Source organism: Simochromis diagramma, unplaced genomic scaffold (assembly GCF_900408965.1).
Source record: "Simochromis diagramma unplaced genomic scaffold, fSimDia1.1 OVJJ01000585.1, whole genome shotgun sequence".
Lineage (NCBI taxonomy): Eukaryota > Metazoa > Chordata > Actinopteri > Cichliformes > Cichlidae > Simochromis > Simochromis diagramma.
In genome coordinates, this window is record NW_024387398.1 from 7,855,880 (window position 1) to 7,874,804 (window position 18,925).

Below are 18,925 nucleotides of genomic sequence, written 5' to 3' on the forward strand. Positions count from 1 at the left end.
AAGAACTTATAGTTTTACCTCGGGGCATTTGCAGCATGTCATAACAGGATGCGCAAAATCTACAGGTTCTCAATAGTTCAACCAAATGTTATTCCACCCTCTCAGACTGCTGCGTGCAGAGGCTGGACTGATTATGCAGCATTGCATACAAGAAAAGGAAAAAAATTAAGGGGAATTTTGATAAGAAAAGAAACAGCAGAATATTGTTTCCCACGTTCTCTCCTATCATGTTAATGATCTCATGACTTCAGACTGAGTTTTTTTTTTTTTTTTTGTGGATTCCAGTCCAGACTTGAAGGTAGGGATCCACTGCTGTGAGTTACAAAAACATGCAAATGTGTTATGAAATTGTACAAGTGCATCTTTACCTTGTTCGCTGTGAGTTTTTGAATCTCTGGGTTTGAAACTCAGTTGCTTTTCCCTTTTTATGATGTTAATTTTCACTGCGTGTTAAAGTAACTAATTATTTTCTTGTCCCTTATAGCCATGACAGAACAATGCAAGACATTGTCTATAAGTTGGTACCGGGACTACAAGAGGGTAAGTGTTGTGTATTTATTTCCTGGGATGCAACCTACAAGAGATCCTTCCTTAAAACGTAACTTTTTAGCTTTCCCTTGCATGCATGCATTGATAAACTGACTGAAAAATGCATCATTTTAATATTGTTTTTCCTCGCTGTTGTGCGTGAACCTCAGAACTCCTAAGGAACAAGCTCCCTGTAGTGCACACATGCTTCTCTAAATGTTAAAAAGATGACAGCATCAGCCTTGGCAAAAAGGACTTCTGTTTTTAACTCTTTTTTTTTTTTTTTTTTCCCTTTGGCTCTTGAGCAGCGGAGATAAAGAAACAAAGGGAATTCTATCAGAAGTTGGGGATGGAGGTGCCCGGAGACATTAAAGGAGAACTTTGCAACATGAAGACTCATCTAGATCAACGCAACGGTACGTTAGCCTCGCAGACTCGCGCTGTTTTCAGAACCACAGAAAATCTTTCTTATTGCTTCATCTAGTTTGGAGCTGGCTCTGCATTTAAACCTACACCTAACATGCACCTGTGACGGGTCTCTTATTTGTTTGACGTGAAGGATTTGACCTTTAGTCAACACAGCCTTAACGGTGGCACATAACAGTCTCAGTGAATGCAGCATACGAGAGGATGTTGTTTGGCTTTGTCACGTGATGCATGCTGTGAGTTGAAGGTCCTCCAAATAGCACCAGGGCTCAACCTGGCTGAAAAAAATACTGCAGGCATGAAAACAAATATTTCCTGCAGCCTCTTTGAAAAATGGTGTAAATAATGTTGTATTGATTGTCCGGGTGGATTTTACCTGTTGGCAACCTAAACAATCTAAGACACATGCACAATATGCATTCACATATTATCCTTAAATTATGCATGGTAACGTGCAGATATTGTATTTACATACTTGCACTCAGTATGTTAGTAGAATTCAATTTTCAATTCAAGTCAGTTATGTTTTTTTTCATATCTTCTCATACCATCTCAAAACTATTTATATTGTTAGACAAAGATCCTACAGTAATGCAGAGAAAACCCCAACAATTAGACGAACCCCTATTAGCACGAACTCAGCAACAGTAGGAAGGAAAAACTGAATTTTAACAGGAAGAAACCTCTGCAAGAATCTGGCTCAGGGAGGGGCAATCATCTGCTGTGGACCGGTTAGAAGTGACTGGATGGAGACGGGACAAAAGACGAGCTGTGATGGATGTAGATGAGTTTGTTTGTTTGTTCCCAAGTCTTTAAGAGTGTGGCATTTTGATTGTTTTGCTTTTTTTAAATGAATGTGACAAGTGAAGGGTAGAAACCTTACTGAGAAACCTGCCGGTCACAGATCCCTAAAGAACAGCCTGCTTATCATGTTTCATTCTAAACTATTCTATGCTAACGTCATGTTGTTATAAATGAGACTTCACCTCTGCAGTGTGGATGTCGTGCTGATAATGTGTAAAGAATGAAGTCTCTGGCCAGTAATGAGAAACATTAGAAGCACAACCAAGAGTAAGAGCAGAAGCCATTAAACAGTACAGATAAAGACAATTTAGCCAATCAGAACGAGCCTCTGGCCTGCTCTTTGTGCACAATGGCTTTTCCAAACCTGCTCGCTTCCAAGGGTTGGTGTAGATGTGTGCCCAGAGGGCTGTCATGCTGGCAGGCCTAATCGCTAGCTTAATCCCCCTCTCTGATTTTGGTAATTAAGGTTCAAATGGAAGTGGAACTGCTCTCTGGATTCTCGAGCTTTGTCGCTGGAAGTCAGGTTTAGCTATAGAATACACACACACACACACACACACACACACACACACACACACACACACACACACACACACACACACACACACACACACACACACACACACACACACCTCTAAATGTTCATACCCAAACACATTTTAAGGACCATTTGCACAGACGCCAACAGAAAAAGAAACAAAGCAACTCCTGGGCTCCATTTCACCATTGAACAAACAAATATGTCTCTAGCTTTGAGCGGTGATAAAAATAATCTTGACTTGAGGAAACTATAGAAAACCAAATGCATGTTATGGAAATAGAAATTCACTCTCTTTCGTGCGTTTCTGAAGATTTTAAAGCTACCAGCCTTTTAAGGAATTGAAAGCTTCCTTTTAACTCCAGTGAATTTCAGATAATTGGTTTACCATCTGGTCTCCCTCAAAGCTCGTCTCTATATACAATCACTGAAAACACAACAAAGAAAATGTCACACTGCACAACAAAATTTCTCTTTTCATTTCATCCATCTGGTTCAACAATGTAAGAAAAAGATCTTAGACTATTGAGCTGTTATAAGTTTATATTATTTAATCCATTCGTGCATGTGTGTTGAGCCAAATGGAAGTCTGAATAGAAAAAGGCATCGTGCATAACATCCATGTGTCAGGTAGCCGGCTAATGGCACACCATCTTGTGTGCAGTTCTCCGTAATGCATCCACGGTGAGTGGTCTTTTCAAATAGCCACTCTTGAAAAGACTCACCATGGTTGTACAACACCATTAGTGTTAGTTTTGCAAGTGCCACAAATTGAGCTAAAAATACAGCCACAGTTCCCCAGCCATGGTTTAGATTGCATAAAAAAGTTTCGACAACGCCAGCAAATGTTTGAGAGAGACAAGAAAGCCGAGGAGTGTCACAATATTACACATAGGTTAGATTGATCACAAAGTGGTGCTTAAGGGGTGGTTTAGCAGCAAAAATCCTACTAGGCTGAGTATGTAATATTACCATCATCTGTCTATACATACAGGCTAATGCAGTATGAGGCACTGTAAATAAAAACGCACATTGCTCAGAAGCGATAAAGTGCATCCTGGGTATGTGTTAGTCATCTGGTTGTGGTTGACTTGTTTTACAGGTTGTAAATTATCTGCATCCATCTTTAATCTGGACTCAGCGATTTGACATTGCATCCAGATTCTTTGAAGACCTGTCAGGACTTTCATTAAAGTTACAGAGATTCTGTTTGCATTGACTTGAATACATGTGGTATAAAAGCTTTAAAGTAGTAGGCAGTGATTTTATGTAGGCAGGCGGTGTTCGGTTGCAGCGATGGCTCATCTGAGTCATGCCCCACGTCCCACTCCAGGACACGGGGGTCAATGCCAACAATTCTTCGCCCCAACTGGAAAAATAATAATAATGAGGTTTTCTGGTTTTAAACTACTCAACAAAAAACTACTTTGTACTCTATTTTAAAATAGACAATACAAATCTAGTTTTAAATTGTGCAGCTGCTGGCCTCTAGAAGCTCTACTGTATTTCTATTTTCTTCTGTTTTGTAGCTCTTAAAGCTGGGTAGATTTCCCAAAACGGTGAAAAATATTAAGTCATAGTCAGAATTTGTTTATCCAGCATCACCGCGAGCAGGCTGGTTTGTTTACTTGAAATCTTTCTCTCCCACCTGAGAAAATGGACGCTCCTCATTAGGTTCCTATCTAAGAATAGCAAACCAAAGTTAACAGATGGTATCGCAGAGATCACACTGCACTAACAACAGGTGACAGTGGGCGCTCTGTAAATGTTTCTCCTGCCAGAGCTGAGCAGTTTTACACTTAATTAAAGGCTCATTTACCCAGAATCTCAAAATTAGGAACTTTTTTTTTTAGGTCCTTCTAATCAGCTGAATAAAGTTAACCTCTTCCACTTTATAGAAGACGGATCGACACTTTCTAATCCATGAGCACAGAAGTCACAACCAGAGGTTGTAATATTTGGAAGAAAGAGTGTGTTTTCAGGAAATAAATGACGCAATGTCTGTTAATTAAACAGAGCACATGTAGTACAGACCTGCATGTGGATCTGAATCAGGGACATTGTGAGTCATGTTGGGACCTTAATCCAAATGCTCCCTCAGTGCATTAATACCCTAAAGAGATGAACAATTACAGAACAAATCACATTTTATTGATTACAGGGGACCAATGGCAGTTCATAATTTGCCTATTTTCTTCCTTAAGTGTTGGCTCTAAGTATGACATATTTGCAGCTTGTTCCTTGACAATACATAATCCAGCTCTCTTATCAATATGTTCCAAACACTTTCCAAGGCGGCTTAACGGAGTACCTCCAAGCTCTGCATTCAGTCTCACAGTCTCTCACAGAAACTGCAATATTGAGTTATCTGTCAGTAATATGCTGATTGATTGGAATATACTAAACATGCAAAGCAATATTAGAGATGTTTCTGTGGACTTTCTTGCAAAAAGTGTGTGTTTTATTCCCAACTGAAGGTTTACTTACATTAAGACAAACGTGGCATGTGCAACAGGCCCAATATTTTAACCACTGATAACACTGCCATTAAGCTATAATACTGCACGATTTAAGCCTTCGCACAGTAGATCTAAGCCGTGTTAGCTGTGCTTTTAAGAGCATAAGCTGAGTTTTTTTTCCAAACACTGTTAAAAATCTGGCCTCCTCTAGTATACAGCAGACTCATTTCTCTAAATGACCTTCTTTTCTGAGCACTTTACACAAGAAAATAGGGAGACATGGGGCGATGATGAGTCTGTCGAGTGCCCTTTTCTACTTCATGACAATATAAACGCCCACTCACTAACACACAGTTTACTCCATCTCACTGCCATTACACAGCAGAATCACTCGAAAACGTTGTAGTACATGCCTTTGGGATTCGACTGTTTATAAGAGTTCCCACAAATCATAAACCTGTCAGAGTAGATGATTTTTCTGAAACAAAAAGAAATTTTGGAAGAGACAGACTGCTCAGTCTTTCTAATCCCCAGACCCAAGCAATCAACCCATTACACGATGCCCTCACCTCGAACAAAAGCCAGGACTTCATGTTTGAGTCACTCAGATGCTCAGGAGTTGTTTGAAGGTGAGGCACAACAATAAGAGCAAGACCCTGGTGATAAGCAATCAGTGAGGCACACTCTGGAGACAATCACCACAGAGACACCAGAGCAGCTCAATAATACTTGGTGGAATTGGTGACAGTCAGCCCAGACAGAAAATGGTCACAGAGGGGTGCTCCCAATAGCATCTACTGTCTGAGTAGGACTAAACTGTCCACACACACACACACACACACACACACACACACACACACACACACACACACACACACACACACACACACACACACACACACACACACACACACACACACACACGTTATTACATCCACTGAATCCAGGAAGAACAGACCGAATTTCTTTGTTTTTTAAAGGTTACAGAAAAGCAATACTTGCCCATGTGGCAATTTTGTCACTGCAATGCAATTTTGACTTTGATAACCAAGTTTCATATCTAAAAATTCAATACTACTACAATATCACAGCCAACAAGAAAATCCCTAGAGAAATATATAAACCTCAGCTGTCCCGGACAACTGTGGAGCATCTGTTTCACAGTGTGAGGTTTGAAATTATCGGGAAGTGTGTTAGATTTAGATATATATCTAAAAGTTTCTACAGCGAGACAGCATGTCATTTTTGAAAATCAAATACTTCGAATGAGACTTCATTTTTAGATGTACCTAAAGTCAAATGAACATCATAATTCTGCCTCACACCTGTAAATGTTTAACCTTTTAACATCCACCAGGTCACTGGCGATTCACTTAGGTTTAGGGTCAGGAGCGGGGTTCAGGTTTTGGACTCCACCGAGGCTGTCCTTTGTTAGCGCTTCTTTTCTTAATTTTCATGGACAGAATTTCTAAAGGAGTCAAAGGATGAATGGCGTCAGATTCCGAGATCTCAGGATCCTATCTCTGCTCTAGGCAGATGATATGGTTCCCTTGGCTTCAACAGGCAATGTTTGGTGACTACAAAAACAGGCTTCCTTCCAAAAATAGGGTGTCTAGACTGTCCATTAGAGAGCAGTGGAGAAGCGGAGTCATTTGGATGGGGGTCAGAGTAGAGCCATTACTCCTTCACACCATAAGGAACAGCTGAGGTGGTTTGGGCATCTTTCTACGATGCCTTCTGGTCTTGTCCTAGGGGAGGTGCTCTGAGCACTGGTGTAACCTTCCTGTATGTTTCTGGTTCGGCACACTGCTGTCTTCACTATTTGTCTTGACCACTTTAGTTTTCTGGGCTCGTGTGGATTCTCGCAACCACTGTGTGTGTTGGTGTTCAGGCTCTGCAGATTCAGGTGGCCCTGATGGGAGTTTGGGTGTTGTCACAGTGTGAACCATCACACCGTCTGTTGTTGTTTCTGCTTGTTTCTCTGTTCCTGCTTGAGTGTTTGGTTTTTGGGTTTCATTGCTGTGTATTTTGCACTCTTTGAAGGGAGGTGATTGTTGAGGGTGAGATGTTGGTGAGGGTGATGCACACATGTTCACAAGTAAAGGTTAGGTGTTCTAGGCAAGTCCTACCAGGAGGAGGGTCAAGGGCAAATCCAGGATGTGCTGGAGATATTATATCACCATTTCCTTGGTGTTCCCTTAGATAAGTTGCGGGAAGTAACCCAGGGGAGGGACGTCTGGGCTTAAAACTGCTGCCCAGCAGCACATGATTGATGGATGTTAGAATAGCAAAGCTCTGACATCATGAGTGCAGTGGGCTGCTGGATTGATGACAATCCATGTGTTAATGCAGATGTGTTCAGAGTTATTTGTTTGTCTTAATAAATTTCAGTTAATATACTAGTGAATGGAGGTAGTTAACTTTAACAGAATGAAAATGGGTGCAGATCAGTGCATCACGCATACATTTTATGTTATCCAGATGTAAAAGCAAAATTGCCACACTGGAATAAGATGACAAACCTGCCGTTTATATGACTTGTGATGCAGACCTGTGTTTTCAGAAAAGCTGCAGAAATGGTGCATCATAGCATAAGCATCCCTTGAGTTTAGCATGTATTCTTTCAAAGGAGTTCGCCAACATTATCTCAGGACAGACGTTGGCAATCAGTTCAGGATGTTGTCTGAAATTGCCCCTTGTCATGTGTAGAACACAGCAGGAGCCAGCCTGGGTCAAATGCATTCTCACCTTCAGAAATATGGTTTGCTTTAGGCGAGGGTGCTGTCTCCATAGAATACGGGGGAGGCAGGAAATGAGGCATTTACTTGCTCGCTGTGAACACTATGCGTTCAATCGGGCATCATGCAGAGTTTACACTAGGAAGCTGGCAGGTTGAAGACAACTTGATGTCCAATTTGGCTACATTTGAAATTTGCTGTAGCTTGTCTGGCTTATTTGGTTTTAGAAATTTGCAGTAATTGTTAGATCCCTTCCTGCCTACTTCTGGTAACGAACTGTATGTAAAGCAAGTGAAATTCGTATATTGATGCAGGTAACCTTGTTTTCTACTAGAATTAAGTTACAAAAAAAATCTCGTGTGTGTGTGTGTGTGTGTGTGTGTGTGTGTGTGTGTCAACTCCAAATATAGTTGACCCAGGGTCTTCAGACTTCTCCCAGCGCCAGACCAAAAGCTCTGTGTGATGCATTATTAAACACTACCTTACCTGCCTTGTAGCACTCTGAACACATTATCCTTCAGCAGTGCAGCCTGTGAGAAATGCCTTTTTCTTTCTATTTTACCTTAATGTTCACTAGACTGTGCTGCTCTCTCTGAAAACCAGCATATCCGAGAAAAGGAACAAAGAGCAAACTCAGACAGTGTTAAGTTCAGAGCTGAGGTCACTCCTCATGCAGACCAGAATAAGCGAGCGCTTTTTATTGATTAGAAGTTCACCTGTGCTAGAGACGTGCCTGCACAGACGATAAGTCATACAAAGGATGCTTTAACACCCTCAAAGAGTAGTTGGTTTATAAATGGGCTTCTGCAGGAGGTGTTTTCATGCTCCAACAGGCACAGTCTGTTTTAAATACTGCAGGGAGACAAACCTGCCTGTTTCCCTGACAAATCTGTTTTTAACACAGCCACAGTGCACATCAGTAACCCTCAAATCTCTTAACTTGCTAAACATAAAGAGAGAATCTGGATTGAGTCCTACAAACAGCATCTTTTTTTTTTTCTAACTCTTTGCTTGTTTGTTTGTTTGTCTTTTAAACAGGTGATGCCAAATCAGAAGACACGGCCAATAAGGAGGCAGGAGAGGAGAAACCAGAGGAGGACAACGACTATCACCGTAGTGACGAGCAGGTAAGCCTGACGGATGGCAACATTTGCTCCTTGTTTCCTGCCTCCGGGGCCTTCTCAAGTGGCAGCCTCTCTTCTACTTTGTTGCATTTCAGAAAGCCCCCCCCCCCCCCCCTTGCTTTGAGATATCGGCCTCCGTTCTGGCACAATCTTAATCCTCGGACCTTGCTGTCAACTGTTTTTTAATTCCAGATACTTTTTGCTGAAGAGAAAGTCTTTGTGAAAACTGTTGACAGCAAAGTCTGAGGATAATTCAAGCCATCGGGGACATTATGGTGTCCACGGCACCGGGAAAAACAGAAAACCCAAACATAATCCTGTCCTTTGCTTTATTAGTACAGAAACGGATCTAAGGAGATATCTGCTTTGTTAGATACCACAGCACTTGAGTTGTTTTCAGTCTAATTATGTTTTATATTTTGCACAAAAGTCCACAAGGCATGGAAGTATATATTTTTTTCCTTTGAGCAGATACTGGAAGTGAATCGGGTAAAATAATTATGGGTTACAAAGCATTGTGTCAGGAACAAAAGCACCAAGGAATAAAAATACTGTTTGTGATAATTGTTTGTACAATTGCCTTAAAAGCCTGAACATCAATTATTGCCTTTATAAAAGTGGCCCCCTTGTGGTTTACCAGGCTGTTTCACAATTACTGGGTTCTTTTGTCTTTCGGCTGTTTGATTTGCACGGAGCCACACAGACACCACAGACACACCACTGCTACCCACTGAACATATTTAAAATGAAAATGGGCCTTTTCTTGATTCCATTTGTATTCCGGCGCGTTCTTAAGCCCTGAAAAATGTCATTAATAATGCAGCGAGAGTGGAGTTTCTATTGTTGCCGGACAGACGCCATGTGGAAATAATGGCTCGCTGTTTGTTGTACAGGCTGAAAAATTAATCTTGTTCGAGTTTTAGCTGTTGCTTTTCTAAAGAATTGGATTTATATTTAAAAAAACAAAACAACCACTTCTTTGCTGCCATGTGGGGAAAACAGGCCGCCCTGATGAGGGTGAAGATCTTGCCCTTTGGATACTCGGCAGCAGTGCAGAATGCACTCGGAATAGCTAATACAGTGGGCTGCGTGAGCTGAATGCAGTGATGTCAGATGTAACTCAGAAGGGTGAGAAGGGAAAATAAGATGAGATGGAAAAGAGACAAAGTGTAGGAGAGAGAGGTGATGTCAGGTCACCATGCAGGGGGTGAGGTGATCATAAATACGATTCTCTGGGTTTTATGTCGGAGGGAAGTCTAATGTGAGATGATGGAAAAGTGAGCCTCATCAGAACATGCAGAAAGGAAATGGCTGAAATAAGAGGATGATGATGGTGCACACTCTTTTTTTTTTTTTTTTTTTTTTTTTTTTTTTTTTTTTTTTGTGTCCCGTTTGGATCTATAGCCATCAGAATTGTTGTCTTAAGGCCAAGAAAGATGCCAAGCGGATTTATTTTACCAAGTGGATCGTCATGGCCTTGCCATATTGGTCCATTTGATTGACCTTTATTATAATTATGAATTTATTTTATTTTCAGTTGCTACAAACGGGACAGACATGACTGGAGGATAGGACAGGGAGAAAGAATGAAAGAAAGAGAGGGAGAGAAAGAAAACCAAATGGGAGAAGAGACGGTGAGAAGGGGGGGAAGAAAGAAAAAAAAAAAAAAAAAAAAGAACAAAACTCCTGGGTCACCTGTATGGAGAAAAAAAACAGAAGAGAAAGCAAACAACAAAGAGCAACATAATAAATAAAAAAAACGGCACCATCACAATAAACTAGCTAGCAGTAGATATCAGTAGATACTAAATAATAAACGATATTGTGCAGCACGCAAGATAGACAGCACACAATGTGCTTTGAGGCAGCAGCCAAGAAAGCTGTAGTCCGCGTCTGTGAATACCCGTGTGTACACCTGTGTGCATACCTGTGTGGATCAGCATGCTTGCATTCCAAAGGTTTCTCCATGTAACGATCTGCTAGGGAGTGTGGGGGGGCCACAGCCCCGTCCTCCAGGGTATGAAGCAGGTATGGAGGAGATCAAAACTCCAGACATCCAGAGGCCCCCAGAACACAAGAGACCAAGGAAGACCAACAGAGGGGCAGCCGCGCCACTGTCCCAGTAAGAGCTGAGGAGAGTCCCAGATGAGGGGTCACTCAGCAGCCGCGGAGCAGAAGCCAGGGGGAGTTGCAGTGACGCGCCCGTGAGCTCCGCCGGCAGCCAGCTGTGCCTGAGTGACCGAGCCCCAGGCCGAGAGGCCGGGGGCACCCCACCTCCGAAGTGGTCCGAGCGAGCCCCAGGCTCCAGGCCCCGATAAGCGGCCGCCAAGGAGTGAGCCGGTGTGTACCCTGGACGCCCACCCCCAGACACAAAGAACCACCAACGCACCGACACCTGAGGGAGTCCGCCACTGGCAGGGGAAGTGGTGGTGGGTGGAGATAGGCCTCCAAACCTTGGAGGGCCTGAGATGTCCCCAGAGAGGTGGCGTCTGATACCCAACCTGACATATAGACACAGACATACAGGCACACACAGATACAAACATCCATTCCCACCCTCATGCTCTCATATGCACTTACTCCACACTCAACCAACATGGAGACAGACATAAAGAGACGCTGTACACACGGTCACACTCCCCAAGCGTACTCTACGAACCGGGTCTAGGATTTATATTTAAAAAAACCAAAACAACCACTTCTTTGCTGCCATGTGGGGAAAACAGGCCGCCCTGATGAGGGTGAAGATCTTGCCCTTTGGATACTCGGCAGCAGTGCAGAATGCACTCGGAATAGCTAATACAGTGGGCTGCGTGAGCTGAATGCAGTGATGTCAGATGTAACTCAGAAGGGTGGGAAGGGAAAATAAGATGAGAGATGGAAAAGAGACAAAGTGTAGGAGAGAGAGGTGATGTCAGGTCACCATGCAGGGGGTGAGGTGATCATAAATACGATTCTCTGGGTTTTATGTCGGAGGGAAGTCTAATGTGAGATGATGGAAAAGTGAGCCTCATCAGAACATGCAGAAAGGAAATGGCTGAAATAAGAGGATGATGATGGTGCACACTCTTAAAAGTAGGGAGCTTTTAGACCACCAGGGAGTGAAAAGAAGAAAAGGGGGGGAAAAAAGCCCTTTCACTCAAAAATACAACCTTGATTTCAGGAAGGCTGCTGCATTGATGAGAACGGCCGCTGACACAGATGTGATGTGGCAGGAAATCATAATACAGAGTGTCATCCTGCATACATTGACCAGTCGGATAAATGCAAGCACACGCTGCTGGCAGATCACATTATCACTGGAGTGGTGTTTTTCTGAAGTCACCTTTACAGTCATTTATACTTTGTGTGAAAAAGGGCTACTCCTGCTGTCAAATACTGCAGTTTGCTACTTATTCTATATATAGAGGTGATGTTTATGGAGGTGCCTGCTGTATCCAGGACTTCATATTTAGGCTGCCTTCGTGTAATATCATGTACTTTGATTGACAAACCAAGTTCCAAAAATGCTGAGATGATGTATAAGATGTAAATCAGTGCAGTACCGTATTTGCAAACAATTTTACCTTTTGTTTGGATTTTCTGGACAGCACGGAGAGAGTAAAACTCAAATATGCAGAGCTAGCTGTTGTGGTTGAGACCCTCGGGATAAAGGAGCAGCTAAAAGAAGCTTTATTGGGGTTTTTGGTCATATATATACATATTATTCTCGTTGAAGTAATTTGATGGCATGGCTCTGCAAAACGGGATGTTGCATCTCTGACCAGATGGAAGTGAAAACAGCAGTTTCAGTTGGGGGGAATGAAGATGAAGAGCAATTTTCTCCCAGAAATCGATCGCCCCTTCATCACTGAGATGTAACAACCAGCAGGCGTTGTGAGCATGCATGGAAGACTTCCAGAACGCTCCCCCGCTGTCTTCTGGACGACCTTTTAGAGTATAACCTTGGGGTGTTGCTAGGCGAGAAAGAAACTTGCAACAAGCTCATCTAAAAAGGGAGAAACTAAATTCCTGATAAAAGCTGCACTTAATCAGAGCAGCCTACTTTTGCAGCAAAGCATGAAGCTCGTTTCTGAGGTTAATGTTTCTAGACGAGGTATAAAGTCTCCAGATGGGGTCACCTTCAGGCTCATATCAAATTTTAATAGAGTCAGAACAGATTGTGTAAATTTAATAAACTACAGCTATTTTGGGTTTAAAGAGTCTACTTTGGAGACATTTGCGAGAGCAGCTTCGCTCTGAATTATTTATTGATGTCTCCAAATGTAATTTATCAGAGATCCAAATTCAAAACCCACACAGACAAACTTTTACTCCACACAGAAGAATGTGCAGATAGAAATGTTGCATCAGCGCTCTGCAAGCATTCGGGACTCGGCAACATGGTGTAAAGCTTTCGTTTCATGACTCCTGAAGGCTCGTGCGATATTTTCTTGATACGCCTCTCCCTTGCATCATCACGTCTGTGTGTTTAGCTGAAGCGGGAGTCCTCGGCTCTGTGAGCACGTCACTAATCTATTTTAATGTAATGAAACTGCCTTGCGGCCTGCTATCAAGCTGCCGTGGAGTCCAGATCACTGCTAAGGGTTTTATTTCACATTATGAGCCTCCCTCATTGCCAGCACCACTGGAAAGCAGATATATTATGAATCTGGGTTTTGCTTATTGAAGGGCAGGCTGCTCACTGAAGCGCTGCCAGTGTTTACTTGAGAGCAGAGATGATTTCCAAGTTTAAACAGAAACCAGGGTAATGTTAGCTCTCTCCGTCTCAAAAGAGAAAGATGAAAAGAGGAAGAGGAACACCCACAAATGAATAAATCCAACGCTTCTGCCTTTGTCTCTTGATATGTGCCGCTGGAGCCCAGTAGCAGTAATGCATTCTGACTCCCGCTACCATCCACTGCCAAAAACCACCTACCATGTTACCTCGGGGGGGTGGGGAGACAAATGAATGGGCCAATGGCATTAAGTGTCGGTCGCGTGAAAGAAGCCAATAAACAAAAAACCCCAAAAAACAGCAGCAGAGGTTCAGTGAGATGTTGTGAGGAAGCAGAAGAGGAAATCAACACCAGCTTCAGGTTGAGTTTTTATGAGAAGGTGGGTGAAACGAGCTACAAATCCACCTGAAGTCTTCGGTTTCTTCACACATACCGTGTGAGCTGAATCGATCCCTGCGGCCGGGCTTCTTGGTTTCATGTCTTTGCAAAAGAGATGCTGTAGAAAGGTGGAAATATGTTTGTCGAGGTGGGCAGGCTACAGTTCTGGTTACACAGCCAAAACTAAATTGTTGAATGGATTATAAATGGAAGGCAAACCAAATATTGTGGTTGTTCACAGCCTCAGTGACAACAAAAACTGACAAATGGGGCTTAAAGGCTGTTTAGTTATCCAGACTGAAAGCATTTCTGTCATTCTTTAAAAGCAGTATTGAAGATTGAAGCGGTTTTCACAATGTTGGTATAAATCAGGTTTGGCGATTGTCAGCCATCTCTGTCTTCACTGGACGGTTACCTGCTTTATACGTTTATAAGCACAATCAACGAAACCTCAGCTTTGTACCAAGCTTTAATGTCTACTTCAGCTGAGTTGGATAATTTTCTCACATTCAGCTCTGCTGGGTGAAAAGTTCACAGCTGCAGGACTTGTGAATTCTGCCATGAGGTTTTTGACCTTTGCGGAGGTGGGAATTTTGACCTTTAGGTGCTGCCAGGTGAAACTTTCTGGGCTTCTCAAAGTAAGAAGGTGGTTCTTATGAAGACTGCAGACGTCCAAGTTGTTCTGAACTTTTCTAAACCAAAGTGTTTATATATTTATTTATATTTAACTTTACACACATGACTACAGTTTGACTTTGAAACAGCTTGAGGCAGAGTTATAGGCTCTGTCAATCATGTAACACTAGATTTACGCTGACATTCAGAACAGGGCTCTGCAGTGGACACACTCCACATTGTCACTGATGCTAGCTCTAGCACTGCCCTACTACTTGCTCTTTAAAAGGAACCTTGCGATCCCTCGTGGCTTATATTTAAAAAAAAAAAAAAAAAAAAAAAACTCCACTTGTAGCACTTTAACATGAAACAGTTCTTAATGGCCTTATAAAATGATAAGATCATGTAACCACACTTCAGTGGACGTAGGATTTAAATCCTCATCTTCTGTCTCCTAACAGGTCAGCATCTGCTTGGAGTGCAACAGCAGCAAGCTTCGCGGTCTGAAGCGCAAGTGGATCCGCTGTTCAGCACAAGCCACGGTCCTCCACCTCAAGAAGTTCATTGCCAAAAAGCTTAACCTGACATCATTTAATGAGGTACAGATAATATCACGCTCCACCAGTCCAGGAAACACAATGATGACAGGGAAATGAGTCTGTCACGAACTAAATGTAGTTTTAGTGTAAAATTAAAGCTGTAAAGGAAGCGGTTCAAGAGGAAACACTTCCCCCCTCAGCGCTTGTTATCTCCATGTTGATAACCTTGAGAGTCTGCATCACTCTGATCCTTTTATTGCTCAAAGCTAGACTTAACCTGTACATTTGAAGCTTTCTACTAGCCTTAATTACAAAGGAACAGAAATGGCTTCATATGTTTGTTCTTGGAGTTTAAATTAATCCTCATTTTATCTGATGCTGAGCCTCAGTGAGACCCTTAAGGCCATTCTCGGTCTGAAAGGAGCTGTTTTTGCTACTCCCCCTCCCTTTAAACCAACTATATTGTCATTAGTTGCCCCTTGTAAACAGAAAGTTTGAACAGCAAGTGGGTGGGGCTTCTGGGCCCAGTCATATTAGGAATATCTTTGACATTGTTCAGAATCAGTAGTGGGTTAAAGCTAAAAAGCTGCTAGAAGCTGAGAATCACAACCTGACCAGCAGCTAGAGGCGTGACCCGCACCCTGACACCATCATTTCAAACATTATAAATCCAAACCTGAAAAACTCCACAAAACCCCACGACCATGACACTTACAGGCTTTCCCTCCAGGAAGTTTTACAATAATTCCTATAGTAGTTTGTGATTAAACATTGAGATTGCGGATTACTGCTTTTAGTCATTTTAATTCCTGTTCTTACAAAAACATTGTGTTTCTTTTTCCAGAAATGGATTTGTAGCAAATTGGAACAAATCTCTTAATTCTTGGCGCTTGTTTTAAGTTTTCGGAGCACCAGCTGGCCCGTGCGTATCAGAAAGTTTTAGTTAATTGCAAGAAATTGCATAAAAGGTCACTTTATTGTAATTCTTCTGTACTGACTCATACAATGCCTTTTGTGTTTGTTATATTTAGCAGGAAACAAGCCCATATGAGATCTAATTTTTCTATTAATTATCGTTACCACCCTGTTATAAGCAGCGGGGGATGGGAGGGTGGAGGGGAGTAGGCGATAATTTGACAGATGGATTTTTCGATTGAATCATCAGTCGCCTCCTTGTCGTCTATTTTTCTGTTTTCTCCGTGTCTTTTTTTTTTTTTTTTTTTTTTTTTTTTTTTTAAACTGGCTGTCACAGAGATGAGTGGGAAGGCTCCATCATATCGTCGGCCTCCATAACACAGCTTTGGCGAGGCGGATGCTCTCCCAGCCAGCCATTGTTGTCCTATCTACTGACTATCAAAAGATGTTGTTTGAAACGATTTCTGCTTTCAATGCAGAGCCGAGCGCAGAGCATTGTCGGGGAGCAGTACACCAGTTACTCATTGATCATGTTTGTAAACCCATCGTTGTGGCCACGTCAGCCATCTGAATGTCTCTGCAGGAAGTGTTTCCGTCGGATGAAACGAGGATAAAAGGAATGCCCAAAATGGAGGAAAATCAGGGATCGATTCCTGGAATCAAATAGATTTTCTTAGGTCTTCTTTGGTGACCATATAAAGACAATAAAGATGTTGTTCTTATTATTAAGCATTATAAATGTGCTACAAGAATAAGCACATTTTTGGCATTTAAAAGACTATATCTTGGAAAAAGCTAATCTTCCAATCTTAAAGTTTCACATATAGGAGATGCATGTTTAAAAAATCCTTTTTTTTTTTTCTTTTTACACACTCAGTTCTATAGCTGTGGAAACTAGTTCACAACAGCAGTCGCCTCAGAATGCTTTGAACTGTAAATTTAATAACAGAAAATGGACCAAGCACTTAACAGCTGTGGAGACGAAGAACTCCCTTTAAACAGGAAGAGACGTCCAGCCAGGCTTAGGCCCGGGCAGCAATCAATCACTGATCCATGCTGTAACTATAAGCTTTGTGAAAAGCCAAACTTAATTTTAAAAGTCCCAAATCCAACGTGGGAAACTGGTTCCACAGGAACACGGGAGCCTGAAAGATGAAGGCTCTGCCTCCCGCTCTACTTTAAGGAGCTCCGGGAAACACAAGCCAGGGGCTCTGAGAGGGATGAGTGCTCTACTGGGGGTCTTTAAGTTATGATGGGACCTGATTATTCAAGAATTTTAAATTAAATTGTGGTTTTAACAGGAAGGCAATGAAGAGAAACTAATATGGACGGGATGACTCTCTTACTCGTTCCTGTTAATACTCTCTGTGACATTTCAGGGAAACCTCGCTTGTCAGGAAGCTTTTAGAGCAACCTCATAAGGAATTACAACAATTCAGCCCTTTAAGTGGCAAATGAATGGACAAGTTTCCCAGCATCACTACAAATGATTCATTTAGTTTAAAATCTCATAGAACAAAATTCAGAAGATCACAGTTATGCTTTGATTGGTTTTGGTGTGCCAGACTCTGGTTTCCTTCTTAGATTGCTTTTTTTTTTTTTTTTTCATTCAGCATCTCATTTTTCTGATTTTCATTGTGAGCATCTCTGTTTAGATAATGATGATTTAATAAGTTTCTTCAGGGTTTAAGGGTAAAAAGCATCTCAGCTGTACAATTCAATTTCAGATTTATGGTTTTGTTTTGTCGGACAGAAAACCTGAAACCTGAGAATGAAATTCTTCCCCTGAATTGCATCCTCCAATCAGACCTGGACAGTTTCAACTCCTCCCAGCCTTAAAATGTGCTCTCTCTGAGAGCCAGCAGGTGGCGCTGTGGCAGTGTCCCTCCCCGGCCTTCACTTTCTCTCCCTCCCTGTGTGCCTCTCAGTATTGATTGGCAGATGCAGATGCGAGGAGCTGCTCAGAAGAATATCAATGCCGGCTTCACGGGGGAGCGGTAGATTTGGCGAGCCGGCATCGTGTTCAGTATCGAACTTTTGGATTCTCTGTGCGGGTGCTAGGGGCCACTCGATGTCAAAATGAGCCCCCCACTCACCCATCCACCCACCCAGCTACATCTCCAGGAAACACTGATGTTAGAATAGAAAGAAAGAGGGGAAAATAGTAGAGTTCCACTTTGTCCTCGCACTAACCAGCAGAGACCTCCAGCATACGCCGCTCATATTAACATCATGTTGTTAACTACTCTAACTACTCTTGCACAAATCGGGTCAGATATCGTTCAGTAATTTGTTTCTGTGCTTCTTTTCTCAGCTGGACATTTTATGCAACGAGGAAATCTTGGGGAAGGACCACACTTTGAAATTTGTTGTTGTTACAAGATGGAGATTTAAGGTAAAAGACAAATGAGTTGTGAGTTTGAGACTGGTATTACCAGTAATATCCAGTTGAATTGATTTCACTGAAATGTTTTTGCTATGTGGACACTTATCAACTGAAAACTAATCAGCTGACTACAGACTGTTCATGTATTGATATAATCAGTTAATATTGGCGACTTTTCCCCAGAAGTAAACTCCAATAGTCTGATGCATTTCCAGGTTATATTTTTACTGAGCAGCCATCAGGCAAGCATGCTTTCACCACATGCCATAGCTCCATTTGGTTAACTAGCACAAGCGACATGAGTAACAGTTAGCATCTCATTAGATAAAGCTAGTTATCAAAGCTGCTTGTTAGCTGCTGTTATTCCTTCTGCATATCATATTTAATTAAATTCAGTTTTACTTATATAGCACCAAACTACAACAGCAGTCACCTCAAGGCGCTTTATACTGTAAGGTAGACCCTACAATAATAGCAGTTACACAGATGGTGCTTAGATTTGTAAGAAAAACTGAATTTGAACACAGAGTTTGGCCAACATATCTACAGTGTTTGCTGCAGCAGTGAAGCAGTCCTTTGGTTTCTCTGGCTGATGTAATCTTCTCGTCTAGAGTCTATACCATATACCTGCCTTTATGAGTACCCAGTGAAATTTCAGTTGTGCAGCGTAGGTCACAAAAAACTTCCTAGAAGGACGTCTTCCCAATTGCTTTTCAAGCTTCTTTGGAAGTTATAGAGTACGTAAGTTTATTAGATC

General features: G+C 42.0%; 1 protein-coding gene across 3 annotated transcripts in view; it reads left to right on the forward strand.

Moving 5' to 3' along the window:
• LOC120720657 (polycomb group RING finger protein 3) overlaps nucleotides 1-18,925 on the forward strand; it is a 74,353-nt gene that overhangs the window by 49,283 nt on the left and 6,145 nt on the right. For all 3 annotated transcript variants that reach the window (XM_040010417.1, XM_040010418.1, XM_040010419.1), the window contains 5 exons: nucleotides 485-540; nucleotides 837-944; nucleotides 8,532-8,620; nucleotides 14,790-14,927; nucleotides 18,097-18,177. In XM_040010417.1, the coding sequence (XP_039866351.1) occupies nucleotides 485-540; nucleotides 837-944; nucleotides 8,532-8,620; nucleotides 14,790-14,927; nucleotides 18,097-18,177 (472 nt within the window). The remainder of the gene's footprint in view (nucleotides 1-484; nucleotides 541-836; nucleotides 945-8,531; nucleotides 8,621-14,789; nucleotides 14,928-18,096; nucleotides 18,178-18,925) is intronic.